The sequence below is a fragment of the Microcebus murinus genome, chromosome X (genome assembly GCF_040939455.1).
Source record: "Microcebus murinus isolate Inina chromosome X, M.murinus_Inina_mat1.0, whole genome shotgun sequence".
NCBI classification, from domain to species: domain Eukaryota; kingdom Metazoa; phylum Chordata; class Mammalia; order Primates; family Cheirogaleidae; genus Microcebus; species Microcebus murinus.
This window is the reverse complement of record NC_134136.1, coordinates 94847447-94875089: the sequence shown is the minus strand read 5'-3', so window position 1 is coordinate 94875089 and position 27643 is coordinate 94847447. Positions and strand designations below refer to the sequence as shown.

The following is a 27643-nucleotide window of genomic DNA, read 5'->3' as shown; positions in this document are numbered from 1 at the left end:
AGGGAACAGGTGACGTTCAGCTCTCAGATTACATGTGGTACTAATTTGGCTTGGGATGCCCCCTCCCTCCACCCCCTGGCTGTGGGCTCATGGATTGGCAGAGCCCGTTATGGCTTCCGTTTTACTCGCAAATATCCACAGGGATATGCAGCCTTGCCAGAAAATCGTGCTCAGGCACCCCTCATACTAAAAGCATTATGGACAAGCTATACTTTATTAAGTATGTTATTTATTTATCACTTTATTAAGTAAATCGTCAAAATTCTTCTTTAGCCATGGACTAAAGTCATGGTCTGGATACCTTGGTCAAGGTTAGTGGCCTGCTAACTTTGATACATTAAATGAGAAACGTGATTAGCAGTTGGGGAGTGAGGTTGGTGGGTCCCATTAAAGGGTCCTTGGATCTGGTGGGGGCAGGGTAAGGATGCAGTGGAGGTTGACAGGGTGCCCTGATTTACAGCCAAAGAAGCCTCTTTCCTTTGCAGTAACCTACGGTGACACCCTCTTCACCTCCCCAGGCCGAGTCAGCTCTCCCTGAGGTTCATACTCTGGAATTTCACAGACTCATTTATCAAAAACAAAAAAAAATTTAAAGGCTTTTCATTTGGGGGATTGTTGATTTTGTATGTTACTAATTAAGCACATTTTTAAAAACAAATGCCTTCTCCTATTAGAAAGGGTATAATAACAAATTTAGCTTAATGGGAAACTCACAGTGTTGACCTTTTTCTCAGTGCCTATGGATTGGCAATAACTGGCATTGGATGCATGCCAGTTCTTGGGGCAGCTTTTGAAAACCACAGGTCCACCTTGCATCTGCAGAGATGGAAGGAAGAGGGAGAGGAGAAACATTGGGTGCAAGCAAAAGGCCCCAGAGAGAGCCAGGTATTGAAGCAGGAGCTCAGATGAAAACTCACTGTCCAGAGATGTACAATTGGCAGATTGACTTTTTCTTTTTTGATACAGATAAAATAGCTTATAATTAAAAAAAAAATCATCACGGAATGTCAGATTTTTAAGGGCACGTTAAATCCTTATGACCTCAGTCCTCTTCCTTCCCCTGAATTTGACAAATGAGAACTAGTTCATCTAGTTACTAAGGCTGGTGAAAGGAGCCTACCAGCTCCTTCTAGAAGCTCAGGAGGCTCCTGTCCCTCCCAGTATGGTAAAAAGTATGCTGAGCTTCAGGGCAGGAGGTCTTTTCTCTTCCAGTTTTGTAGTCAGTATAATTTTGGCTTCCGTGTAATTCTGGACATTAGAATATTATTGTTTCACATGTGCATTAAAATTTTGTATTCTGAGTGGCAGACGAGCATATCTAAGTAAAGTGCAATTTGATAAGATGAAATGACCCATAGATCTTGCTCTCCAAAAGGGAACATTTCCTCTTTGTGGCTGCCCATCTTGCTGAAGCAGGACATCGGACATATCACTGTACCTTTTTGGATTTTGGGTTTTCTTCATTAAACCAGGGACTTGGATGAAATGACCATAAAGAACCTAGCCTAGCCTCGCAGTCTATGTTTCTTTGACTCTATCCATTTCTTTTAGCTGAGTTTTCTGGACACTGAGAAAACTGCTCTCTTGGTAGCCTCTGAATCCTCTTTAAAATTAAGCAGATTATTCTTTCATTTGTCTTTTTAGTTTCTTTAGTTCTGTTAGTTCCTTTAATCTAATTGATCATTTGGCCCTTTCTAAGGTCTAATCTAAGGTTTTCTTTGGTTAATGATTTTTCTTATAAATGATTTTCTGGCCGTATGCAAGTTTAAGTAATTGTTAAGGGGTTATGAGCATAACTTTCAATAAAGGTTTTAAAATTATGCATTCCCTTTTATTTTTTTAAACCCAAATTCTTACAGAGAAATGTAAAAGGATAGGGTGTTTGCCATCCTAAATAAGTTTGAGTTCCTAGAGCAAACCCTGACATAGAGGCAAGGTAGTTCCACAGAGTCTAAGGAAGGTATATAGTATGTCAGATAAACCATGGGTTCTCAGACACGTGCATTTGGATTTGAATCCTCACTCTGCAAGTTTTAGGTTGCAAGTTCCATTTTCAAATCATTTGGTTTCTAATTCTTTGCTTCCAATTAAATTGAAGGAGTACCCACTGGGTTGTTTGTTGACAGATTATTTTAAAAAAATTCTTGATGATGCTAGATCACTGTCTCATTTTTGGTATATAATTTGCAGGGAGTTCTAAGAATTGAGTGACATTGATCACTCTTTCCATTCCCATCTATTATTACTTCTAATTTAAGCAAACAAAGTTTCTTGGCACTTACATCTCTTAAATGAAACAGAGGAATAGAGTTGATACTGTTTCTGGTATTAAGTAATAATCCACACACACAAAGTGTTTAGGAGGAAAGCCCATTAAAATTCTATATTTTCATGCTTTAAAAATATTTATCAAAATGTGTGGCATGTGTGTATACATATGTTTTGGTCATTTGTGTACTAATAATTGTAATGATAACTCAGAAGAAATAATTTTTACACTTAGAGCCTTATGATTTCAGGAAAGAAAAATCTTAAATTTCAATTTTTATACATGGTTTTTATAATGGAAAAAGATGATAAAGTAATTACAAAAGACTTAAAAGCACATTACATTAGAATAAGATTTAATAGATGATGAAAATATGAATTCAAGGAGGAAAAGGATATAAAATTTCCAATTATTAAAATCTTAGGATATTTTGAAATGAATAATGGTTCTTGTTAAAATTGCTGTAGTATTCAAATATATACCGAATATGTTTAAGAAAGCTATGTAAGTTATATTTTAAAATATCAATATTTTGAATATAGCAAAAATTATATCCTTTGTGACTAAAATTTTATGTAAAATTTTAGATTTCAACTTAAGATGTGTGAAGAGATATACATGGGTTTCAAAAATCATTTAAAGTACAAAACAGTCTAAAAACCACTGGCCTCATATGATTTTATACTTATACAAACATTTCTATAGATGAATTTCTAGAAGTAGTAGCCATCATCTGAAGGGGTACACATTTACATTTTGTAATAGGTATTGCCAAATAGCATTACAGAAAGGTTGTGCCAAATTATATTCCTATGGATAATAGCATAACTACTGTTTCCAATAGAGAAATATATTATTTATTTGTTAAATCATTTTGAATAGCAAATTTGGGCCTGTAGTGAGCAATTTTTAAAAGAATATAAATGTGTAAAGCCACCCCCCTCCCCCATTTAACATTGCTTGTCATCAATCCAAGTGAATCATGACCTCGCCTTTATGCTGGAGTTCAGTAAGATGTGACCCTTCCTTCCTGACCACTTACCCTCATCCAGATTAGGTCCCCATGCTGTCATTGCTAATTTTATCTTTTCCCTTTCTTTCATAGTAACTAGCAGAAATTGTAATTATGCGTATAAAAGTCTGTCTCAGTGGGTTTTAAGCTCCACATGGCCAAGGAATGTGACTATTTTTCCACCTCTGAATCCCCCTTTGCTTAGCCCAGCGCCTGGCTCGTACGTAGTGCATGCTCGGTAAATAGTCACTGGATGAATGGACTAAGCATAAATGAGAAGAAATACCAAGATGCAGGGTCATGATATACAGTCTTTGCTGCCACTAGCCACATGTGACTATTGAAATTTAATTTAAATAGATGCACTTACCCATATTCCATGCACTCTATAGCCATGTGGGGCTAATGGCTACCATATTGGGTAGTACCGATATAGAAGACTCCATCATCACAGCCAATTATATTGGACAGTGCTGATATAGAGTGATTGTACTTTCATTTTCAAAACTATTGCTGTGCCTGGCATGCAGTAGATAATGTTTGATTGAATGAATGAGCAAACAAACTATCTCTCCCTCTCTTATCCTTGAGCTACACGTTTTGATGTAAAAGTTACTTTGTACCAACTAGCCAAACATTCTCTCTTAAATTGCCTAATACCTTACATTTCTTGCTGGAGATTTCTTTTTAAAAAGCCAGCCTCTTTTTCTGCCTATTTGAACAAAATAGAAAAAAAGCAGTTTGTTATCAGAGTACAGAGTGATTTCTTCACAAAAGAAAATTACGTTTGCTAGTATCTTTTCTTGTTTTTATTGGAGAACAATTCTCAGAATTCTTAATCAGTTGAATGAGAAGTGTGGTCAAGTATTTCTGCTATCTGTCTAGCCTTTCGGAGCAGAAAGAATCGCATGGATGTGAATCTGCATGGGCCCTGTCACTTCTTGGTAGTGACCTTGAGCAAGTTGTCTAACCTCTGACCCTCCACCTCTGTCTTTGTGGAATAGGGTAGTGCCCATGCAGCATGGAGTTTTTTGCCGATGCAATGAGTGAGTGTGCGTGTGACGTGTGTAGTAGTCGAGTGGCCGTGCATGGGGTTCAAAACAGTAGCTCAAAACTTGTTTACTCTCGGCAGCTTGTGTCTTGCAAACTTCACACCTGGATTATAAATGAAAACACAAGAGCTAACCTGCTACGTCCTTACACACTTTGGAAGCCTTATTTTCCTGTAGAATTGAATCATCACTAACTTTTCAGCTGGTAACTCAGCTAACTTGAGCCCTGACAATGGGCCCATCTTTGTACAGATTTTCCACACGAGTCAAATGACTGGTGTGTGGAATGAGATCTCCTCCTTCTGTCCAGACAGCCTTGTGATACTTCTTCATTGCAGAGGAGATACCTGTGGCCTCTGCAGGGGTGGGGAGTCTGCGGCCATCTGATTTCAAGATTGTTCTTTTTTAAGCAGCAAAGGAGGCAAGAAAAGCTTCATCTTTCTCTGCTGCACCCCTTTTAATAAGAGGATTTGTTCTGCAAAATTTGGATTCAGTCAAAAGGCTGCACTTAAGGACCTAGAAAGCCGCATGTGGCCTTAAGGCTACAGGTTCCCCACCGCTATAGGATTTTCTCATCTTAAATCTTTTAAAAAAAAAAGGAAGTGGGGAGGATTCCTAGCCTTGCTCTTGGATCCCTGTTCCCACATCCCACAACTCCATTAATAGTACAGGAAAACAAAATTCTACTTGCATTATTTGAAAGGGTTTTAACATACTGTCATTTATAAAAAATCTTGTGAAGCTCATGGCTCAGATAATCCTCTCATTCTTTCTGGTGGAAAAACCGAAGCCCCGAAAGGTCGTTTGTTAATTTATTCAATGATAATTTATTGAACACTCACTGCAAGCCAGGGATAATGTTAGGCCTGGGAAAACAAAGAAAAGTCACAGCTTCTTCCCTGCCTGGTAGGGGAGACAGATAAGTCAACAGCCTGTACTGGAATGTCAGTACAGGGTGCTAAATGCTGAGATTGGAGTGATGGGTGAGTAGGGGAGTACCCAACCCAGGCCTTAGGGTGCAACTTGGCTTCTTGGAAGAGGCTCCAGTTGTGGAGCCAAGCCTCAGTGGCACCGAAGGAGTTAGTGAGGAGGGGGAAGGACATGAATATGAAGGGACATATTCAGATCGGCACTTGACACCCCTGTCTGGTGGCTGCATGTGGAGTGATAAAGGGCATTAAGTGAGAAATCTGTTGCAGTGGTTCCAGACAAAAAATTCCAGCAGCCTTAATGATCTGAGACTGGGGCATGGAGGGGAAGGGAAGGCTTCCAGAGATATCAGGAAGTAGTGACATTGCGAGGCTTCAACTGTAGCAAACTTCCATCTTAGGGCTCTTCTTTGAGTCCAAACAAGCTATAATGCATAAACAGAGCTATTTAGGCTCTCCCAAACAGTTCTGTTGGTGACATCTGGCCTGTCTCAGACTTTTGACTATTTCTCCTCTGTGTTTTCAATGGTTGTTCTTTAGGTCACCTGTGGTCACTGGTACCATTCCTCCCATCCATGGAAAATGAGGCTACATTTTCTAATTGAACTAAGTAGGGCATGACTGAAATTCATGGAAAATGGGCAACTCCATGTGCTATGAAGAGTCAAAGGCCCTTCCAAGCCAACTCTGTTGTGTCCAACGTGAATTATCCTCGTATGTCTGTAGAGGGTTTGTCATCCAAGTATCACAAAAGCCAAGAGTTTCTCAGCCTTGTGAAACTAACTTTTTAAAAATGCCCTAGCATTTTCCAGTTCATTAGTTTTGGACTGGCTGATGGGCATTAAAACCTTTTTCAATTAAGAGGAAAAATTCCCAGCCAGGCTGAGAAAGCTCATATCAAGTTTCAGCTTGATTCATTTCAAAACCACCATGAAAATTGGGACATTTTCTTTGCACCACAGCGGGTTAGTCATGGAAATTCTGCCTTAATCACAGCTACCACGGCCACAGTCATGAGGAGTATGGTCTGTGCCACTGAAAAGTTATGTGACAGTACTGAAGATTTTCTCCCCTTCACTGTCAAAAAGGAGAAGTCTGTTGCAGTTCACAGTGTGTGGAAACATGCCAGGGTAACCTGAGGTTCCCTTTTCAGCGAGTGACCTCATACTTGGTGAATCTTTTTCCTTATGGCATTTTGGTTTGGTTACTGTTTCCCAAAAGTGCTCTTTACAAACTAAAACTATAGAAAGTTAAACTCAACAGAACTGTGCACAGGTTAAGAGTAGCTCTCCCTGGGAGACTCTGACCCTCCTCTTTTTTTTTTTTTTTTTTTTTTTTTGAGACAGGGTCTCACTCTGTCACCCAGACTGGAGTGCAGTGGCATGATCATAGCTCACTGCAACCTCAAACTCCAGGGCTCAAGGGATCCTCCTGCCTCAGCCTCCCAAGTAGCTGGGACTATAGGCATGCGCCACTATGCCCGGCTACTTTTTTCTTTTTTTATATATATATAGAGAGAGATGGGGTCTCACTCTCACTCAGGCTGTCCTCTTACTCTTGAGTGACAGAAACAAGGCAGTCTTCTCTGCCATCTGTCCTGGAGACATTTGCTAAGCATGGCCAGGCTTCAACATCTTTTTTGGGCAAACTTCAGCCAGTAAAGTGAAGTGGGCCAGTCAGCTTTCTCTTCGGCCATGGCACAGGACACTGCCTTCAACCCTGAAGCTGCCAGCTCACATCCTGCTAGGAGCCACCTCTACAAGCTACACTCCCGGAATAAGAGTTTTTTTCTTGAGATAGTTTGCTCATTCATTTGCTTGCTCCTTCATTGAAAGAATAACAAGCATGTTTTCCTCAGGAATATACTAGACTTTGAGAATGCAAAGATGAGTTTGAACCCTTCCAGGGCCCACAGCCTAAGTGCAGGAGACAAGACACCACACCCCTGAATCATTTTGAAAGTGTAATTCATTACAAATGGCCACCTTACACATCAAACCCTACACTCCCAGGTGGACTTAATGAATTCAGTGGGCTGAGGAGGGTGGAGGGGGTGAGGACGGAGTATTCCCTGGTATCCCGGGAGAAGTTTCCTAGTATGAACTTGTCCTCCACTGTGCACAAGGGGACTTGTCAAGTCCATCCTAAGGGGGGTCTGAGGCCGTCCAGTCCCCTCTCCTTTCTCCCTGCAGTCCTCTCCCATCCCATTCTGCATGCTGAGTCACCTGTAGGTCCTCCCTCTCGCTCCAGCTATAGTGTGTCTGACCTGTCACCAATCCGCCAAAACTTTGGCCATCACTTTCATCAAGTGCTCCAACATTCCTGTTGCCTTCCAAATTGGGCCAGCACTCCTCAGCCCCGCGTGGGAGGACCCTCCGTGCTGGCACGCTTGACCCCCCTCAGCTCACCCAGGCAGGCTGTCCACTTGATGGGCCCTGGGACACCCTGTCCTTCCCCGGTGGCTTCTCCACGCCTCTGCTTGCTCAAATCCTCAGTCATCCCTCCCTCCCCTCGGCCCCCAGCCTCTGCTAGAGCAGGACTTCTCACACATCGCTGTGTTAACATCACCTCGGGAGACTGACACCTCCTCAATGGCCAGCTGCATCCAGACCCCTGGAGCCACTCCCTAGGGTGGGATGCAGGGATGAGGTGGTTTTTGTTGTTGTCATCCAGGTGATTCTGCTGTGCAGCCAAGGTGGAGAACCAGCGTCAGTTACCCTTTAATTGCTCTTCAGTCACTTCACCCTGCTCAGGTTTTGCCTCCAAAACTTGTTTTAATTTCCTTGCCAGAGCAGTGATATAGGCTGTCCAGCTCTGCCCCTGTAGCTCCCAGCCAAGGCCCTTGGCAGTGGCCTGTTTGTTGGAATCTTTAGTGGCCCCTCCTTCCCACCTTCTTGCCTGGCTGCCTGCTCAGCTTCTGTGCCTCATCATGCCCCCCCCACCCCTCCCCACCCCCGCCAGCCCAGCAAACCTCCCTGTCCCAGGCCTTAGCCATTCCTTCCAGAGTAGTTGGGGATCTCCATGGATAACCTGCTAAACTCATTGTATGTAGAGTGCGTGCAAGTATATTTGTGTGGCACTTTTCTGTAATAGCAAAAATAGGAGGGAGGAATGATTTGGAAACTATCCAACAAATAGGGGATTGGTTAAATAAATCATGATTTGCAGTGCAATAAATTATACAACAATTAAAATATTTATAAAGAACTCTTAAAGACATGGCATATAAGGGGAAGTGAAATAAGCAGAATGCAATATTACATATGGTATAAGCTATCTTATCTATTTATAGAGAAAAGCCCGGAGGAATGTATACCAAAATACTAACAGTGGTTATCTTGGTGCTGTAAGATTGTGGTTGACTTTCTTTTATTGTTACAATTTCATGTTTTTTTTAAAAAAAATTAGACACCGATCATATATTAACTTTGTAATTGGAGTAAAAGTGATTTAAAAGGTTAACTGGGAGGATGTTAATGTCAGATATTGGCTTTTTGCATCAATCCAAGTCTGTACTGGGGGATTTCCATTTCCGACAACCTAGAGTTGGTGAAGGCAAGTCCGGGGGTAGAGTCTAGAGGGGAAACTTTTAGGAAAATAAAGTTCTATTAAAAGGCCCATGGGAGGGGTCAGCCCAGTGAGCCAGTACTGGAGAGGTATATCCCAGCAGTGGGGATCTTTGTCCTCCCCTGGCTTGGGTTCCTTCTGGCACCCTGCTGAGCTAGCTGGACAGGTGGGACCCTTTGTGAGCTGCACTCAGGTGCTAGATGCTGATGAACGACCCCTTGGCCTCAGAGCACCACTGATGTTTTTTCTTTGTGAAATCTCTGCAGATGATTAACCTTTGGTTACCCTTGCCTTACCCTGAGTAATTATCCATTCACCAGGTACTAGGATAATGTCACTTAATATAATCCCAGGTGTAATTTAGTGGCTTCTCGTGACTTGTGGTTGGTTTTGCATATTCCACTAAAGGAAATAGTTTGCAGGTAACACCTGCCCATTCATTAACAGAATGAAGCTGCCACATAGCCAGACCACTTACAAGCATGAGCAAAAGAGTTTGCCCCAAAATAAAGAAAGAAAACACACATAATTTTATTTTTAGCTTCTCTGTCCTAGGCCAGCATATTTGCAGTTATGGCAGTTAGGATGCTTTCAGCTGCACATAAAGAATATCTGATTTAAACTGGCTGAGAAAACAGGGCTTTGTTAATTTCACATGGTAAGACACCTGGGCGCCAGATCATTCCAGGGTTAGTGGGCGGCTCATCGGGGTTGTCAGTCACCCAAGTTGTTTCCATTTTTTCTGCTCTGTCATCCTCAAGATCTCTAAGAGCATTGTCCATGCCTCCCCTAATGTTCTTTAGATGGCTGCCACAGCTCCAGATATCCTATCCTTACACAATAGCATCCCAAGCAGGAAGGAAGAGGGATAGCATCACAAAAAGCCTTCTCCTCACTTGCCTCTCTCTAGCCAGAGGGGAAATCTCTTTCCCATGGGCTCTCAGTTGATTTCCCTTTATTTCCCAGTAACTCAAATTGGGCTACACAGCTGCCTCTAGACCAGGCACAGGCAAAGAGCAGCAAGATCACCACCACTGGCTTAGACCAAACATGGTTTAGCTCAGGGACTGGGCACATTGTCCTGAAACAAAACTGAGGCTCTGTTAGAAGGGAGAGCAAGGAATGGTTTGGGAAGGCAGTACCTGCCGTGGCATTTGAAACACAGCCTATTTGTCAGGGAGAAATGGTGTTCCCCCAGTCACAAACAATAGTGGCACTCTGGGTTGTCCCCTTTCTGCCAGCCACTCCTTTGAGCGTCACACACATGCACACTTGGTTTGTAAATCCCCAGAACTCTATAGAACTGGGTAACCACTTGATTATTTGTTGAAGAGGGTGGCAAAGTAAAGACAGTTGCTTTCCTCTGGACCCATGTCAGGTACAGTGACAATATGGCCGAAGGAGTCTACACTGGCTGAGTGTCGTCACTGGGGTAAGCTCTCTGAGGTCAGGACTTGTTTCCGCCGTGTTTGCTGGTATAGTCTCAGTATCTAGCCCTGAGTAGTTGCTCAATAACAGTGGCGTGAATGAATGGACATACTGGTGACCTAAGAAGATAATGTCTCCATTGAGTGACACCAAATGGGGCCGGGCTCTGCGAGTTGTCTAGAGAAGTAGAAGCTTGATCTTCTTCTCTAAGGAGTTTTCAGTCTAATGTTAGGGTGACAACTGATGGCCAGACTAGTGAGGCACAATCAGAGAAGGAGCCTGCCCTCTCTTCTTGTCTTTCGGAATCAATGGCCAGCATCACTTGCCCATAGCTTCTTGTACCTTGTGTTAACTGCCTTTTGTGTCCAGACTGCAAGAATGTGCTGTCTGCTAAAGTGGACTTGGATTTGTGGAAGAAAGAGGATTCTTCCTTTAATCCTCTCTGTAGCTTCTTAAAGATTTATGGATATAGCTGTAGAAGGGAGAAAGAAAAATCATGTTTCTGTCTCTTCCATGCTAGCTTTTTAAACTGAAGAGGAAACGATTATTTCATTCAGTTTGAATCACATTTGTTGAAACGACCAAAGATGTAAACAGCCTTTGTCAACGCTGCAGTGTAATCCAGACAGAAAGGATAATTACGAAGGACAAGAAGTGCTTGTAACACATCCTAAGAACCTTTTCTCCTATTTTTGCTCTAAAAACCGTTTTACTCTTGTTTTAGACCTAGAAGGTTTTGACTCCGTGGTATCATCTACTGAGAAACTCAGTCACCCAACAACAAGCAGACCAAAAGCTACCGGGAGGCGGCCTCCGTCCCAGTCTCTCACATCTGTAAGTGTCCCCTCACTTGTCTACAGCTGAAAAGCAGGACAGATTAGAGACTGTAACGAAGGACTCTTCTGCAAGTGGACACTTGGAGGACACCCTGGGAGAGGCAGGCCAGGCCGTGAGATGCGCTGCCAAGCAAAAGGGATTTCAGAGTCTTTTTGAATTCAGCAGTATTTCTATTTGTTCGTTGTGTTTCTGCCAGTGAGGTGGGCACTTCCTAGTCCTACCTGCCTTTTCTCTCTTTCCAGACTGATTCTTATTTGAACCTAAAATGAAATTGGTAAAAAAAAAAAAAATCAATCAATCAATCTATCTATCTACATATATATATTACATTTTATGGTGGGGAAAAGAGAGTGAGGTTTGGTCTAGAAACAAAACAAAACTTTACTAAGTAAATATCTGCTTCTCTACTGCCTAGACAGTGGCTGAACCTTTATTCCTCAAAGCCCTGTGGTCTGCACCCCTCCACGGAACACCATGCAGACTTGTAGGAGATTGTTTTTAAACATATGAGGCACCCAGTCATGTAGGAAAAACTGATCAGAACACTCAGAATAACCCATAGAAGTTTTTTGTTTGGGTCATTTTAAATAACTGCAAACCTATTACATGTTTGTACTAAATTTGAACAGCGTAATACATAAAGAAAAAAGTAAGTTACCTGTAATCCTGCTCTCCAGGGCAAAGAACTGTTAACTTCTTGCTATACATCCTTAGCTTATAAAAATAATCTATTTGTATATACAGAATTATTTCTTCACAAATGAGATTACATAGTACTTATTTCTGTGGAACTGACTTTTCCCCTTAGGTTGTACACCTTTCTCCTCAATCATTACATAGTCTTATGGCTGCCTGCTGTTCTAACCCATGATATGAGATTTGTCTAGCCAGTGTACTGTTATTGCACATTTATGTTGTTTCTAGTTCTTCATTCTAAACAACACTCAAGTGAATGTCACCGTAGAAAAAGCTCGATGCTGCTCCAAAATTATTCACTTGGGTAAAAATTTTCTAAAAGTGGATCAAAGGGAAACTCATGCTTTGCTTTTGCCATGGATTGCAAACATCTCTTCCACAAATGTTAAGTTTACCTTCCACAGTAGTGTGTGTGAGAGAGAGATCTATATATTGATCGATCTAGTGATTGATCTATCTCTATATAGCACATGGCCTTGTCCTTATAAGGTCTAAGTCCTTATAACTTCCACCCAGATACATGAAGGAATTAACCTTTCACAGGTTTCCCAGGACAGTTTCTATTTTTATGTCATCACTGATCCCACCTAAGGTTTTGTCATTAGAAGAAAAAGAATGCCACTTCCTTTGAACCTCTTTTCTCATATCTACCAAATCTAGAAGTTTGGTTTGAGTCATCCTGTGTTTCCTCCTTGTATGAAACAAACCTAACTTTGTATTGATACCTTATAGGAAGAAAGACTTTAAAAATCTTTATAAATCCTTCATCATGTTTGTTTTCCTTCCAAATTCTTCCCAACTTTTCAAGGTCTAGAGAGCCTCATGACTTCCAGAATTAAATACACAAAGGTTCAAATTACCATCTCCCACCCCACACGTGGTCCATACATCCCATGTCTGGGAATTTGTATTTATTTGGGGGACCAGGTAAGAACACCTCATTTCACTCTGCCTTTAGACTGCACAGTTGTTCATTCAACCAATATTTATAGACATAGATCCCCTATGGGCTCTGCACTGTGCCTCATACCAAAGATACAACTGGGATCAAGAAGTATATGGTCACTGCCTGCAGGAAGCTTATGGCACAGTGACTCAAAGCTTGGCATTTTATATGCAGGGATTTTATTTGCAGACTTTAAACAACAGGATACATTTGTGCTTTAAAAATGTATAATTACTATACTCTCTTCCCTTCATTCCCATCCGTCCCCATTTGGATGTGTACATTGAATTGCTATTTACTTTTCTTCCAGTTAGCACCTGTGAGTTTCCATAGTAAAATGGAGTTAGTGGATATGGGCATATTCCTCAAAGGCTACTAGAGTCAATGATGGCGGAAATGTACTAGTCACGATTCCCAGATTGGGCCCTCTCACCCTAGTTGAAGCTACTTATTTTTATAGGATTCAAAGAGCAAGCTTTGACTGGCAGCTCATGAACCATAGGTTATATAGGAGGAAACTGGCTTTTTGAATAAAATCTCAAAATGAAAGGATCCAGGCATTGCATGGTGGTTAAGCAGTTAAGCCTAGATTAATAAGAAAGCATGGCGGTGGGGGGATGTTAATACTAGGTAATTGGATTTGCAGATTAAGTGAAGATTAACAAATAAGACCTCTTAAATTGAAAACTTTGCTTAAAAATTCCCCCAAATATATTAGGTTTCTACCTTAGTACATAAACAGAAGAAAACGAACTATTTGTGGGTGTAATTTTTCTATAATGGAACCAAGTGGTGATTCTAAATAGGACCGTTTTTCTACCATTGGGGCAGAAGGCATAGAGATGAGGCTGAATATGGGCTCACCCAAAGATACCTGTAGAAGATTCTTCATTAAAAAGAATTCTTTGCAATGGGAATTCTTATTTTCATTTGCTTTGTTCTAAAACAGGGAAATTCTAGGAAATCATTTATGACCAAGTGAATTTCAATGAATTGATCCCCATTCATCAGCCTTTTGTTGGAGACAGAGTCTTGCTCTCTTGCCCTGGCTAGAGTGCCGTAGTGTCATCAGAGCTCACTGTGCAACCTCCAACTCCTGGGCTCAAGTGATCCTCGCACCTCAGCCTCCCAAGTAGCTAGGACTACAGGTGCCACGATGCCCACCTAATATTTCTATTTTTGGTAGAGATGAAGTCTCGCTCTTGATCAGGCTGGTCTCGAACTCCTGAGCTCAAGCGATCCTCCCACCATGGCCTCCCAGAGTGCCAGGATTATAGGCGTGAGCCACCGTGCCAGCCCCATTCATCCAGCTTTTTGATCTTCACAGTGATCTTCACAGTGAGGCAGAAAGAATAGGGTCTTATCCACATATTTTACCAAAAGATGCTGCCATTCTGTAAATATACTTTAGCAAATACAGACTCCAAAATGAATATGTTGACTGTCAACGGTAATGATGGCAGAGATTTAGCAGCAGGTACCAAAGGAGATATGAGCTTATTGTGCTAGCGGGAAGGGTTATACTCTCAGGCTGTGGAAACGCTGGTCACTGGATCACAGGCCTGGTGGTTCCTTGCCCCTGGAAATGGTTTCCTCTCAGACAGGTCCTTTAGAGCACTCAGTATGCAGCAGACTTCGTGATCTTGAAAAAGGGTCAAGGAAAGGAAGAGGAGGGAATGGAGGAGAGGCAGATTAGAGGCAGCTTCCTGTTGACCTATGTGTTCTTGCCCAACAGACTGTCAGCCCTCGGAGGGCAGGGACTATGTATGGCATGTCACCTCTAAGTCTGCAGTACCAAACTCAGTGCTTGGCACATGGTAGCAAATGTTTAGAGAAAGGAGGGGAGGGAGCAGGAACGGATGGACAAGGGATGCTTGCAAGGATGAAGTGATGGATGGGTGTCCATGGAAAGATCCCTAGTTTAGGAAACCTGGCTTCTTAGTCACAGTTCTGCCACTAACCAGCTGTGTGACTGTCTCCAGTGCACAGATAATAGCACACTTTCTGCTTCACAGGGTTATAATAAGGATACAAAATAGAAGCAGCAAATGCTTTGGAAAGCACACAGCATTATATTAATGAAAGCTATGTCAGCTAAGGCATAATTCTGACAAAATCATTTTCTTCCGGCTTTATGCAGTCCTCCCTTTCAAGCCCTGATATCTTCGACTCCCCAAGTCCTGAAGAAGATAAGGAGGAACACATTTCACTTGCGCACAGAGGATTGGATGCGTCAAAGAAAACGTCAAAGACTGTTACCATATCCCAAGTGAGTGACCAGCCATGGTGAGGTTGTCCTTGCTGTTTTGTGCATGCACTAATGAATGGTTATAAACCAAATGAGGATAAACAGACTGTGCAGGTGTTTGTCATTCTTCAGTAACAGTGATTAGTCATCAAAATCCCTGAGGCATGTTGCAAAGTCTCCAAAACTGGGCAGAATCCCTGAGATGCAAGTTCAATTGTTTATTTCCCACTTTTTCTCCTGTAACTTGATCTCTTTTTCATACCATCACGATCCGTGCACACAAATGCCCTTGCGTGCCACCACTCCCACTACAACCAAAACACTTAAAAAGCCTTAAAGTGTCTAGAGAGAATACATTAAATATATTAAATGCTGGGCTCTGTTCCCATAGATCTTGCTTTTTATGTTCAAAGCTGGGCACAAGTTATAGTTGGAAGACCATAAATATAACTAATGTGGTCTCTTAAAAACTGATCTGGATTCATATTCTAGGATAAATTTTTAGTCTAAAAACATTTTAATTTCATTGCCTGCTTAGGGAATGGTATAGCTATTTTAAGTTATTGGTTTGTGAGAAACAAAGAAGACATTATCTAGTTACTGCATGTAACTTTCAAAGAGTGCCCTGTAGAAGTTCTATTCTTCCTATGAATACAAACCAAGCTTTAAAAATTCCATTTTCTTGTACTAAGCAAACCCAGTCCATTGGAATTATTTTCTATGAACATTAGCAACTTCTTTCTGTCTAAAGCAGAAAATTATAGTCATCTGAAGCAGGAATTAATGCAAAAAAATCAAAGGTTACATAGGGTTTTCCTTCTCATAGATTTAAGAATTTACATGTATAGATCTTCTTAAAAATCTGATACAGTAAGCAAAACATGATCCTATAAAACATATCAATTCTAATTGTCCACAAAACCAAAACATTCCTCCTTTATGAAAGGATTCCATTTGCAGAAATTGGATTTAGACTTTTTTTTTTTCTGTTGCCCATAAGTTTACCTATCGTTTCATTCTCTCGGACATTCCTGGGGTGTCTCTACAGTGACATCTACCGGTAGACAGTGGCTTTTCATGTTTCTGATGTGCACAGTTCTATCCCGTTAGCCTATTTCACTTTTCCGGAGTTGTCATGTCGTGTTCTTCATTGCTTCTAGAAATTCCACTTGAACTGATTTGATCAGGAAGTGTGGTGGCCTATACTCTGTGAGGACTTAAAAAGTACTTATTAGTGGAAATGGGTAGGGAGAGCAAGTCGGATAGGAAATGCCAAGCAAAGCATTGATTCAAGAAGTATCTGGAAGTCAATCAGTGTAAGGACATTAGTGGGCCATGAGAGGTACATAAGAATATAGGACGGGAGTGGGGAAAGGTATGAGCCCAGGACTAGGGGGTAGACAGAGACAAGAAGGACAGGAGGGTGTGGCTCTTCAGACTCAGGCAGCCACACCAGGCTCAAGGGATCTGGCTGATGGTGAGGGGACGGACTCCCAGTCCTGCCTGTCGTTAGCTGTGAGACTTGGGGAATGACTCAACTATGTTGCCAAGCCTCAGTTCCCTGCTTGGTAAAATGCTTGTGCCAGCTGATCCTCGTTTGAATTGGCTAGCGACATCCAGCATGTGATCAGTGCTCCATACGTGTCGGCTCCTCTTCCCTCTTACTATAACTCCTACGAACAATAAAGCTCGGGCTGGCGGATTGCTATCCCTGGCAGCAGAGAGCGCTTTTCCTCAATGGCAATTTGGCAGAGAAAAGGAGAGCAGAGAGACTGGGAATGATGGCCCATCTGCTTTTGGCTCTCTCTGCCCATTCTCTCCCTCTAGCACAGCCTGAATCCAGACTCTACCTCCTCCTCGCCGTGCCAGCCAAGCCCCTTCTTGGCTCCTGCCCTGGGGTGGCCGGCGAGGCGCCTGCTGCTGGAGGGAGTCCCGTGGCCGTCCTGCCAGCTCCACCACCAGCCTCAGCTTCCGCCCTGCCGCTCACCCCCCAGTCCTCCACACCTGACTGCCAGCTCCCTTGCTGGTGTCTGCTCCCTGGACCCTCCTGGCCTTCTCAGGACACTTCTCCATCAGGCCTCCCCACCCCCACCGCCTGTCTCTTCCGTCTTCACCCTGCCCCCGCCCCCTTCTCTCAGCGTGTTGTGCAGCTCAGGGGCTCGCCCATCTTGGAAAGCGGATAAATCCTTCCTTGATCCTGTCTCCTCCTGAGGCTTCTGCATGAGCTCTCTCTCTCCGCCATCTTCCTGCCTCCACCAAATTTCTAAAAAGAGTCCTACACTTGCCGGCCACACCCCTCGTGTCCTATCCAGGCACCGATCTGCTGCCATCAGGTTTCTGTGTCCCTTGTTTCACCAAATGAGCCCCCCCCCCCCCAGTTTTCCTCTCAGCACCCTTCACCCGCTTATTCAACCACGTTTTCCCTTCTAGAAACTCTTCCAGGGGACTTTTGTAACCCAGGCCACCTTTCTAGTCTTGCTTCATCCCCCTGTCACCCTCTTTCCCAGTCGCCAAGGGTGCGCTCTACCTTCTCTCCCCACCTCTCCCAGCGGGAACCACCAGGCTGCTGCTTTCCGCCACTGTGCCTTCCTCTTCCTCTGGGCCGGCTCGCTCTTTTAGTCTCTGGCTCTGCCCACTAGATGGGTCCCCTTGGCTGTCCCTTGGGCTCCTAAAATTCAATGTGTCCAAAACTGAAATCATCACCTGGGCCTTCAACCTGCTCTTCCTCCATGAAAGGTACAACCTCTGTACCTGGTTCCTCCCTCCCTGTCCACCACCCTTGGTCCGTCCTTCCTCCTCCACCCTCTACAGCCTGTCCAGCACCACACCCCCCGGTCACAGGGCGTCTGCTCCATGAGGACAGGGAATACGTCGGCCTCGCCCGCACCCCACCCCAGCATCAGGAACGATACCTGGCGTTCTTTGTTGGCCACACCTGCCTTTGCCGCATCTCTCAAAGTTGTCTTGTCTCTCTCTGTGTCTCCTTGGCCACTGCCAAGGTCAAACTCCAACCACTTTAAGCTTTCATCGTGTAAGAATTTCCCAGCAGTTTTCTCTACTCCAGAACTGCCAACGCTTAGGCCTTTCTGCAGCCAGAGTGATCCTTGGCAGCCTTCCTCACCCTTCACCCAACCCCTTCCACCTCCCAGCCTAGCTCTCCCTCCGCAGCTCTCTCCTGCCCGTCTCACGTTCTAGCTGTGCCTCCCACCAGCGTGTTTTGCTCCCTGGTCTCTAGGCCTTTGGCTGGTGCGTTCCATCCTCCTACAACTTCTTTCTCTAACCACCCCTCCTTTCTTCTGGCCATTTCCTTGTCCTTCTCCAAGACGGGGCTGTCAGCACCTCCTCCCCAGTGCCTTCCCTCCTGGGCTTACTGGGGCTCTCTGTGCTCACCTCCCTCTGTGCAGTCTTTCCTGTCATCTGTAGTCTGTTGGTCTGTCTGTCTGCACCCCACTGGGTTCTGAGCTCCCTTAGGGCCAGGAGAATGCCTTAATGTCTTGCTCACTTCAGAGTTTGTGGTACTTGGCAAGCAGTTGGGCATCTCTACATGTACATTAAACCAGTTAGGAACTATCTGCCCAGAAAGAAGGTCAAATTTAAAATACGCAGAAGGCAGCACTTGGTGGTAGTCAGGAGTGGGGGGAATGCCTGCACCACGTAGGCCCTTGGTGGCTCGTGCATGAAGGAATACGTGAGTAGGCTGTGCAGAGAGAGGTGGGGACAGTGATGTTGAGGGAAGAGTTGACCACCTAGGACAGGAGGCACAGCACACAAATCCCTGGCCCTGAATCCTCCCCACCGTCTCTCGTCACAGGTGTCTGACAACAAAGCATCCCTGCCACCCAAGCCGGGGACCATGGCAGCAGGCAGTGGTGGGCCAGCCCCTCTGTCCTCGGCGGCACCTTCCCCGCTGTCGTCCTCTTTGGGAACAGCTGGACACAGAGCCAACTCCCCGTCTCTGTTTGGCACGGAAGGAAAACCAAAGATGGAGCCTGCGGCCAGCAGCCAGGCAGCCGTGGAAGAGCTGAGGACACAGGTCCGTGAGCTGAGGAGCATCATCGAGACCATGAAGGACCAGCAGAAGTGAGTATCCGGGGACCCTTTGCAGCTGCCACCCAGGTTGCTCTCTACCCGGCCAGGGCCTAGTTCTGGAAACCTGAGTCCCAGCCTGCCCCAGAGGGTGGACCGGGCCTCCCTCGAGATGGTGGCAGCAATGGCGGGAGTGGGTATGGAGGCGAGAGGCTGAAAATTTGTACTTAAATCATGCCGCGCGTTTATGCTGGGCCTATTATGTATGCATAGGAAGGGCACACGCTGGCCATGGGACACACGGGGATGAGTCAACGACAAGGACTGACACTCTCTCAGCAGGCTGCTAAAATGAAAATCCTTTAAATCCCCCATAAAATATAGTATGTACATGTATCACTTCTTAAATAAGCCCGCCAGCCAGCTTTTCCTCTAGCAACAAAAAAGTCGCAACATCTTCACTTAGTTGCCAGGTGAAGTCGTTGGCCAGCACTGAGGGGGCCGTCACGTGTGAAGAAGGTGTGGGGAATCTTGAATCTCGAGACTTCCCACTCAGCAAGATGCTCCCCCCGTGAGACTTGGGGGCCTTTCTCCATGCGGAACTGCACTCTCATCCTCAGGGAGCACTCAGGTGGGGAGAGTGGCTTGTACACGAAAATAAATGTCATACATACATATCACCCGGGTGCTGTTTGCAGTGACAAAGCTGGTAGGCGGATTATAAGTACGGAGGTGCTTATCTGAGTAAACTGAGGCTCAGAGAGCTTAGAGGTCAGTTAGCTCTTTCTTGAGGGGTTCAGGGGAGACATCTCAAGTATTTCCCGAGTAGGATTTTGAAAGATGATCTAGAATTGCCCACTCCAGCAGAGGGAAAAGCATGCAGTTTCCCAGGTACCTGAAGAGTCAACTCATCTCCAGGCAGCTGGCCTCCTGGGATCAGGAGGTGCCCAGGGCAGTGGCAGGAGATGCTACTGGAGACCTGCCCTCGGGAGGGAGTCTGGGGCTGGCAGAAGCCTCATCACCTGCCTCCTGCTACAGGGCTAGAGGGCCCTGGTCACTTTGGGGGATAGTGGGGTTAAGCAGAGTTAATTTTGTCTCTGAAGGACTTTTCGGAGCCATCACTGTACATTGGGATGATGGAGAGCATAGCATATGCAGTGTTTCCCAAACCTATTTCATCACAGAACCCCTATTTCTAGAGCATCCTAGGATGAGGGTTCCAGGGAACTTACTTTGAGCAATGTGGCTCTAAGCAGGTTCTATTCCACCCAGGCTGGGAGATGTCATATGAAATTGTGTCCCCTTGGACATTCCCTCTGCCTGAAAGAGACTCATCAAATAAATACACAGAACTGGCAGGATGGTACTTGAGAGGGTCTCCTGGGGCCAGCCTGGCTGCCTGCAACTCCTTAAAGTCCCCAGCTCCTATCTAGCTCTGGAAGTTACAGGGTTAGGTCCCCAAAGGCCCTATCTATGTACATGTGACATGTGTCCCTTGACTAAACAGTGACCTCCTGGCCCCAGGACATCCCAGAGCATTGGTTCTCAGCCTTCTGAGCAGGACCATCCTTGAGTCGGAGTGGCTTGGGTCCAGGGCTCTGACCCTTTGGACCCTCTGAGAGGTGCTTGGAATCTGCTTACACATCTAAAATGGCCTGAACCTGCCTCTTAGTGCAGAGCTATGTATGTTTTGGGGATGCCACACCCTGTGTTTCTTTTCCCGCTGTGAAGCCTACAAAGAGTTGGCTGGAATTTTACTCCTCCAGCCAACATGTCTGGAATGAACACTTCTTCCAGGGCCTTCCTTTCTAGCCTACCTCAGCCTGGCCTCATGCCTGGGGTCCGTGGGTCCCCACCAGTCTCCTACTTTAGCTCTTGGTGTCACTTTCCTTTTAGCCTTCAACTCAAATCTGTACCAACTCTCTTCATTCCCAAACATGCTAGTTCTCATCTCCCTGCTTCTGCCCTGGCTTTTCTCCACCTATTCCCCCATCTTTCTTCCTCCTCATAGACTTATACTCATTTTTAGTAGTTTAAGACTTAGTGACTTTCTTTGGATCACCTTCCCCAATTAACTGCCCCCACCTGGACCACTTGAGGCTTTGCCTCCCAGTCTTCTTGGGTTGTGCCATTTGCTTAGGATCTCACCTTCTGTTTCTTCCCTAAGCTCTGAGTAGTGCCAGTGCCCACTGGGATGTGGGTGCATACTGTGTGCTTGCATAAATATGGTGATGAATCACAACTGGCTCATGTCAAATAACCCAACATGTTGATAGCAGGGCCAGGACACTGTCCCAAGTCTAGGAACCATCAAGGCGCTCATCTGAAGTGAACACATGCAATATAACTTCTACCTTACCCACTGTGTAAGGTACCATCTTTGCACCATCTTTGTATTTTTCATTTTCCAACCCAGTTTATAAAAAGGTACATGTAAAACAGAGCGTGTGATACCTTAATGTGGAGGACAGCTCTCTGAGCAGATTTTGGATGCTTGCTTGGTTGCTGTGTCCTAAGTATAAAGCCCTGACTTTGCAAGATGATTAGTTTTGTTCCACTTCATTATTTAATGTTGGAAAGGGCATTAGGCTGTGGACCCTAAGTCATGCCTGCCTCTCTAAGACATGATCGCCGTATCGTTGGTTCAGTTATTTTACCCCCAAGTTTTCAAGTCTTAACTATTTGTAGGATTTTGTGAGAATTGGTGAAAACATACCAGTAACCTTTTATTAATTTAAAATCCTGTTGGAAATAAAGGAAATAATATGGGGAGTCGTAAAAATGTCTGCAATGAAAATGAGGATGTAAATATGTTTAAAGATCAGTGATTTTGTAAGGAAAGAGTAATCAAAGGGAAGACAACAGATGAACCAGGTACCTGGAGTCTAGTCACTGGGCAGGTCAGGCCACCACACTGGGCCTCACTTTCTTCCTCTTCTTTCTCCTTTGGGGAGAAGTTGGGATGAAGGGATCTCAAAGGTCATTTCCAGATGTACCATTTTGATGGCTACATATTTGAGGGACATACAAATAAAGGCTTGCCATTTCAAACAATAACAATGCAAGGAAAATACAATATTTTGTCCACATTTTCTTAGTAAAAGGGCCAGATGGATTCTGTAGCAATACTAAGAGGTTCCTTATCTCTTACTGGGGAAGTCTGGGCTTTTGTTTAATTTCATTACCATTTGCTTTTCAGACGAGAGATTAAGCAGTTACTGTCAGAGTTGGATGAAGAGAAGAAAATCCGGCTTCGGTTGCAGGTAGGTCCCTCAGCGTCCTGCTGCCTGTGAGGCCTGGGCTCAGTGAGGACAGGGACAGAGTCAGGGCTTTATTTTAAAAAGAAATGATTGTTACTCCTTTGCAGATTGACATACACTTCTTCACGCAATTTTCTTGGAATTGTATAGACTTGCTACCCATCCTTTCCTGGGCTCCAGGAAGTCTTTGGGAAGGGAAATGTTAGTAAATGTGCCCCACATTGGCTTTCTCATTTGGAATTTGTCATAAACATCTCCTCTTCAAAAAGTCCCCCCACCCCACCCCCATTTTCAGGAGGCCACGTTATAGTAGCAGCCAGAGGGCATGGCACTGGGGTGGCCGTGCTGCCAGCTGGCTTCTGTCATGTGATCATTGGGATTCCAAGGACCATAGATGTCCACACTCGGCACTTGTTCTTTCTTTAGCTTTTTTCTTCCTGATGGCTGGGTCAGTCCTGCCAGGGCATCAGAGCTCTGTCCCCTCTAGTCTCTGATCCAATGCTGCTATTACCAAATGGCAGGGGACATATGGGATTTCTAAATGACCAAAGGTAGACTTTCAGCTTTCATCCAGTTGGCACCCTTGGTAGCGGTTGGGACCCTTGCTGCTTAAAGAAGAGCTAGGTAGCTGCTCACTGTCACTTGGGGGTGCTGGCAGATATCCCTTTGGGCCAACCACAGCTGCCTTCCGACACTGCCAGATGATCCAGTATGTCTGAACTGCCTGCTCTACCCTCTCTGGCTGGGAAACTGGAATTATTGCTGCTTTTGACAACTTTGCATCCTGGGCGCCTGGGAATCCAAACATCCACCATTTCCTAGTGCATCGTGTTTGTGTGTCTGTTCTTTGGGTTTATGTCATTCCTGGCATTGCTATTGATTGGTCATTCAGATATCATTTTACCCATTTCACCTTTAAAATTGTCAGGTTGATTATTTTCTTTCAATCCACCAGGTTGATTATCTTTCAGCTTCTATAAAACCAGCCAATTCATGATGACTTTGTTCGGTTCTTTTTTCCTTTATAGATGGAAGTGAATGACATAAAGAAAGCTCTTCAATCAAAATGAATATTTGATAAATGAAATGTCACATTATTCATCCTGAGTCTGAGACTCAAATTTTCTGCCCCAGCCAAAATAATCTTGTGCCAAAAGATTAAAGGTTTGCCTCAACATGTCCCTGTTTGAAAAGATTAGCACAGAAGTCTTGATAGCACAACACAAATTCCATCCAAGAGGAGAATCTTCCCCATGGTGTAGTCCTGGGGCTGGCAGTGGTTGTGACTTACACAGAGCAAATTGTGCTACAGGCTTTTCTACTTTGAGATCTCATGCGAAACGAAAACTCAGGCAGTTTAGTCCATAGTGGTACTATTTTGATGATATTTTCCATTAATAAAATGTAATTTCAGATTATTCGTTTACAAGCTTTATAATTTTATGATTTTTTTAATCGTGTTTTGTCACAGGTTCTCCTAGTGTTTGTACTACACGTAGTCAGGAGCGAGTGTCCCGTTCTTTTGCTTCAGGCTGAGAGCTGCCTCGCTTTGTGTCCCCCTTTAGGATTTTATCACATATGCAATTTTAGATCCAACTGTCCCTTCCCCTGCCAGCAAACCCCACCACCCTAAGAGAAATTTTAGCTTATATATGATGGTATATTTACAAAAAGAGAAAGAGAAAATCTGGTATTTGCAATGATCTGTGCCTTCTTTTTACCACCCTCTTGATTGGAGCTTTTGTGATGCAGCTACCATGATTCAAAAAAAATTTTAAAAATAATAAAAAAAAACAAACCCTGCCACTTATCCAAGTCCACTAGAGGCCACTGTCTTCAAAGCTTCTCTCACCCTAGCCAAAGGTCCTAAGAGGAGACAGCTGTGAAGTTGGGAGTGCTCTGTGGTACTAGCTGTGACTTTTAAGTTTCTCCTAGTTTTTAGGTTCCATGAAACTAGAAATGTCATCCCTGCTTGATTTTTCATAAGCAAAGTTAAACTCCTGCTTCCTGTCCTTTGCACCTTTTGCGTGAACAGAATATGCATTATTAAAGCAAAAATAAATAAAAATAAAATGCAAATGAAAACAAGGGGGGGAAGTTGTATTATTTCCTGCACTGGGTTATCCGTGTGTGTTATTGTTTAAACTGTATTCACATGATGTCATTTGCCTTGCTCACTTGTAACCCTTTCCTCGGGTCCAAGAGAATGGGGGGAGGGTCTTGTTGAAGTGTAGCCATTGGATCTTTCTTGCATTTATGGAATTGCTTTTTCTTTCCCGAGGAAACTGATGTTTGCTTGTCTGCTTTATCTTTGTAGCACTTGAACAGTTCAGCCTTAGACTATGTAACTGTTTTCTCATCCTTAGCTGAAAATAAGGGGCATACTGTATTGCAAGATTGTTCAGGGGGTAGGGCTGGAGGGGGTGGTCCCTTAATGGCCCCTGAAGATGTTTGATGTGTTTCTCAAAAGCTGCTTTGTCTGTTTCCTCAGTTTTATAGTGAAACTACTGAACATTAATAGACTTGCACAACCACAAAAAAAATGAGAATTGATAACATTGAAGGAACGATGCAAAAAAAAAAAATCACGTGTTATTGATCATTGATAGTATTACAAATAAATGTGTCTTCCTTTCTCTTTCTCTCTCCCTTCCCCTGCCTTCCTCTTGCCTATGTGCTCATCCTTGCTGCTTGAGGCCAGTACTTCCCTCTGGGTATTTGCAGAGCCCTGGCACCCTGGTCTTCCTGGGTGGGGGTACAGTTAAGGAAAGAGAGTGTGTAAAGAAAGAAACCTCACACCCTTCATTCCCATGTCTGGATATATTGCCTTTTCAGTGTGCTTGGGGCCAGGAGCATCAAGTTTCCAAGGGCAGCATAAAACATTCCTGTACCCTTGACTGTTCTAAGCATTTCTGCTTTATTACACTTGAAGATTTCAGAGATTTCCCACCTAATAATAAGGATGAGGATTGAATGCTTCGATGTTCAAATTTCTCATTTCCTCATCATGAAAATCCCTAATGATATAGTTTTATATAATGTGTATACAGAGTAGGATTGTTAATAATTAAATTGAGAGGTTGGAGCCCTCATGGGGCACTGGCGACATGGAATGTAGAGGGCTGATGCCTTCCCCTCAGAGGCCATTGGCTTCCTTTGTATAAGGAGAGGGAGAAGCGTTTCTAGAAGAAGTTGGCATGTCCAGCTTCATTACTGCCCCTTGGGCTAACCAGCAAGAGGATTCTGCATCATGGAACTGGACGAGCCACTACCCAAACAGCCACCATCTTTACTCCTTACAAAATGGACCCATCAAGAATATTGAAAAGCTTGGAAGTATCACTTTTGAAAACATTCTTTTGCATTCAGCATGGACTCGACCAGGCATCTATGGAGATTATTTTTTGGCTTCATTTTCTAAAGTTGTATTTAGAAAAGTCTTAAGTATTGTGCTTTGTAAAGAAGATGATTAAAATGAAATTTTGCGAAAATATTTCTGTTCAAAGTTGTCGTGGTCCAAGAGGAATGAGTTCTTGGAATATAAACCATTTTACTCCATTTTACACAATTTGATTATTTTTATAGAAATGTCTTTAGAAGACATGAAATATAGTCCCCCATTGATCTTTCCCAAGGGAACAGGAATAATCTATTAAAATATGTGCCTGTGAATTCTATTTTTAAAATGTTCAATTTCACATATGTATCTAAGCTGAAAATGCTAGTTAAGTATAAATTCATTTTTAGTGTAAAAATTGTTATTCCAATAATGGTGTAAAGCCACTTTTATTCACCCACAGCCCTCTGGGCATCGCACTCAAGTACGTGATTAGTTTTCTTCCAGAAGGACATCCTGTATCTATCTTCACGTGTGTCTTTGGTTATTAATGGCAGGGTTTTATTTCCTTTCAGAACCTGCTCCTTGATGGGAAAACTGCAGGATATATAATTTATTGCTCATAGTTACCACATTCTGTATAAAAATAATCCCCAGGTCCCACAAAGACCTTTATATTATAAACTGAGGTCATCATGGTCCCCCTTTTTGGTATTAGATTAGGTTTTGGTCCTCTAGTTATTTTAGCACAAATTAATGTCAAGATGTTTTGGCACCAAGAGGGCTTGCTGAAAGCTTTTTTCTTTGGTTTTGTACAAAGGAGAACTGTAACAAAGCAACCCACGCGTGGGTGATGGGCGTTCACTGTGGGTGATCGTAGCATCAGACGGAGGGAAGCTTTTGGTGCTTAGGACCTAAGCCTGGGGAAGAAGATGCTGTTCCCAAAATTAGCTCTAATGAAGGAGCACCATGGCCAAGCCAGAAATAAATGTCAGTGGTGTAACAACAGGGAAGGGTCAGATCTCTTAAGAGGAAGAACCTTTCCTCTCAGTTCTACTTCTGTCCCTAGGGTCAATGAGGCTTAGTTCCCGACACGTGGAACGGAGGTGGCCCCTGCGGCCATGGAGAATTCACGAGGTAGGTGCAGGTCCCCAAAGAGGTTTTATTTCATGCCTTTTGAACTGATCCCAGATTGAAGTGGCTGTGAGGGCAGCCCCTTCCTGCAAAGAATAGTGCTCGCACATCATGTTTGTGGATTTGGAATTTGCAGTAAAATAAGCTATTCCAGCTGAGTGTGGTGGCTCATGCCTGTAATCCCAGCACTTTGGGAGGATGAGGTGGGAGAATTGCTGGAGGCCAGGAGTTTGAGACCAGTCTGGGCAACATAGTGAGACCCTGTCTCTACAAAAAAAAATTAAAATTAGCCAGTATGGTGATGTACGCCCATAATCCCAGCTACTGGGGAGACTGAGGCAGGAAGATCACTCAAGCCCAGGAGTTGGAGGGTGTAATGAGTTATGATGACGCCACTGCACTCCAGCCTAGACAACAGAGCAATACCCTGTCAATTCAAATAATAATAATAAAGCTATTTTTTCTTATTGGTGCAATAGGTGATAACTTCTTTCAATCAAACAGTGGACCAAAGTGATCTAGTAGGTTGTAGCTAGAATTTTCTGAGGAGAAAGAGAAAGAAACTTAATAAAAGAATTCCTGGTGAACCGGCTTCATGGAGACATTCTCTTTAAACAACAATTTTCATTAAATTATTCAGACATAAAAATGTCATTTAAGTCTTGAATGCTCCCCCCCCCCCATAGAATGTTACTAGTTCTCCAGAAAACTAAGATTCGTTGGCAAGCTTTGAGCTCTTTGATGGGAAGGTGCCTTGGAAATGCAACATTTCATTATAGTTTCTACTAATTAAAAAAAGTTTTAAGGGGTTTGCAGACCAATTTTTAAGCTAACCAAGCTGATAAAGCCATCCTGAAACCAAATAGAAAAATGATGAAATCAACATTTCCAATGTTATTCCC

The 27643-nt window shown here is 43.7% G+C and overlaps 1 protein-coding gene across 4 annotated transcripts in view; it reads left to right on the top strand.

Annotated features, from left to right (window-relative positions):
* Nucleotides 1-24068, top strand: part of SH3KBP1 (SH3 domain containing kinase binding protein 1) — a 311729-nt gene extending 287661 nt beyond the window's left edge. For all 4 annotated transcript variants that reach the window (XM_012784660.3, XM_012784664.3, XM_012784665.3 and 1 more), the window contains 5 exons: nt 10982-11091; nt 14877-15005; nt 18796-19064; nt 22210-22273; nt 23299-24068. In XM_012784660.3, the coding sequence (XP_012640114.1) occupies nt 10982-11091; nt 14877-15005; nt 18796-19064; nt 22210-22273; nt 23299-23340 (614 nt within the window). In that variant the 3' untranslated portion in view covers nt 23341-24068. The remainder of the gene's footprint in view (nt 1-10981; nt 11092-14876; nt 15006-18795; nt 19065-22209; nt 22274-23298) is intronic.
* The last annotated feature ends 3575 nt before the right edge of the window (nt 24069-27643 follow it).